General features: G+C 46.0%; 1 protein-coding gene across 1 annotated transcript; it reads left to right on the plus strand.

Moving 5' to 3' along the window:
• Positions 1–259: 259 nt before the first annotated feature.
• Positions 260–1,384, plus strand: LOC146885630 (uncharacterized). The gene is made up of 2 exons (XM_085675020.1): positions 260–417; positions 982–1,384. The coding sequence occupies exons 1-2, from the start codon at positions 260–262 to the stop codon at positions 1,382–1,384; spliced, it is 561 nt and encodes a 186-aa protein (XP_085531146.1).
• The last annotated feature ends 693 nt before the right edge of the window (positions 1,385–2,077 follow it).

Here is a 2,077-nt window from a genome sequence, read left to right on the forward strand (position 1 = left end):
GGACCGACAACATCAGAGCCGACATCCTCTCCAAATTGGCCGACACCAAGATAAAAAGTCGTCACCGATCCCTATTACAGCAAACATTGTCTACGCCCTCCATCACACCTACTTGTCAAAACCTAACCCACATCCCAGATAACAACATCAACCCCTCCCAAAGCCATAACTGGACCACCCCCTATATCCAGTACCTCAAAACGAACAACCCCCACAAGATGTGGACAAAACTTGGCTGGCTAAGGCCGCCAGGTATACCATGATAGGCGATGACCTTTATAAACGCGGGTACGACCAACCCCTCCTCAAATGTGTCACGGCAGAGCAAGCGCAGTATATTATTGAAGAGCTACACGAGGGCATTTGCGACTACCATTCCGGTGCACGTACCATGGCCACTAGAGTACTTAGAGCTGGGTACTTCTGACCGACCATAGAAGCAGACTATGTCAAAAAGTGCAAACCATGCCAAAAACATGGCAACCTCATCCACCAGAAGCAGGAACAACTTCATCACATAATATCCCCATGGCCCTTCGCAAAATGGGGAATCGACATCCTTGGCCCCTTCTTACCCAGCAAGGGACAAGTGAAATTTCTATTTGTAGCCGTCGACTACTTCACCAAATGGATAGAAGCCAAGCCGCTAACGACCATCACGGCCCAGCAAGTTCAGCAATTTGTTTGGAAAGATATCATATGCAGATATGGTGTTCTACATACCATCATCAAAGACAATGGCCGACAATTTATCGACAAAGAGCTAGCCAAGTTCTACACTGGCCTAAGCATCAAACACATCACAAGTTCTGTAGAACATCCACAAACCAATGGACAAGTATAGGCGGCGAATAAAGTTATCCTCGTGGAGCTACGCAAGAGATTAGATACCGCCAAAGGCCGATGGCCCGAAGAGTTAGTAGAAGTGCTATGGGCTTACAGGTGCACCCGTCAATCAGCAACAAACGAATCCCCTTTCAGCCTCATTTACGACGCAGACGTCATGATACCAGTTGAAATTGGCGAACCTTCCCTGCGCCGAGAACTATACGACCCAACCCACAGCCATCAAAACATGGCCATTTACCTTGACCTCCTACCCGAACTCAGAGAAAAAGCCCAGATACGAAATTTAGCGGCCAAACAAAGAGCTGCCAGAAAGTATAATGCAAACCTATGTCCACGATCATTCGCCATCGGGGACTTAGTATGGAGAATGGCCAGTAGTGCTAGAAAAAAGGATGGCAAGTTCTCCGCCAATTGGGATGGCCTATACCGCATACGCGAAGACGCAAGAGGAGGAGCTTATCGCTTAGAACACTTATCTGGGGAAGAGATTCCCAACACTTGGAATGTATCACACCTCAAATTCTATTTCAGTTAAATGTATGCTGCAATAAGCCGAACACTTGTAACCCTGGGTGTACTCTTTTTCCTCACCTGGTCTTTTTTCCCTAAGGAGGGTTTTGGCCAGGGAGGTTTTAACGAAGCACCCCATGTTCAATAAATAAAACGATGGGTTCTCAACTATACAACTTCCTACGTTTCTTACTCTCATATTCGTTTAAGTTCCCCACCCTTACCACAAGTAAGCGGCCTGGGTCGAACACCATTAACTTGTGCTTAATTCGTTTAAGTTCCCCACTCTTACCACAAGTAAGGGGCCTGGGTCGAACACCATTAACTTGTGCTTAATTCGTTTAAGTTCCCCACCTTTACCACAAGTAAGCGGCCTGGGTCAAACACCCTTAACTTGTGCTTAATTCGTTTAACTTCCCCACTCTTACCACAAGTAAGCAGTCTGGGTCGAACACCCTTAACTTGTGCTTAATTCGTTTAAGTTCCCCATCCTTACCACAAGTAAGCGGCCTGGGTCGAACACCCTTACATTGTGCTTAATTCGTTTACGTTCCCCACCCTTCCTACAAGTAAGCAACCTAGGTCGAACACCCATAACATACAATCGATCGTATCACACATACACCACATATCATCAAAACACGACATACATCATAACATACAGAACCTTAATCACATTTAAACACAAGTGCAAGAATGTACCAATATAGCAGAATGT

This window comes from Vigna unguiculata, chromosome 6 (assembly GCF_037176805.1).
Source record: "Vigna unguiculata cultivar grain cowpea cultivar isolate G323 ecotype 2 chromosome 6, ASM3717680v1, whole genome shotgun sequence".
In the NCBI taxonomy this organism is placed as follows: Eukaryota; Viridiplantae; Streptophyta; class Magnoliopsida; order Fabales; family Fabaceae; genus Vigna; species Vigna unguiculata.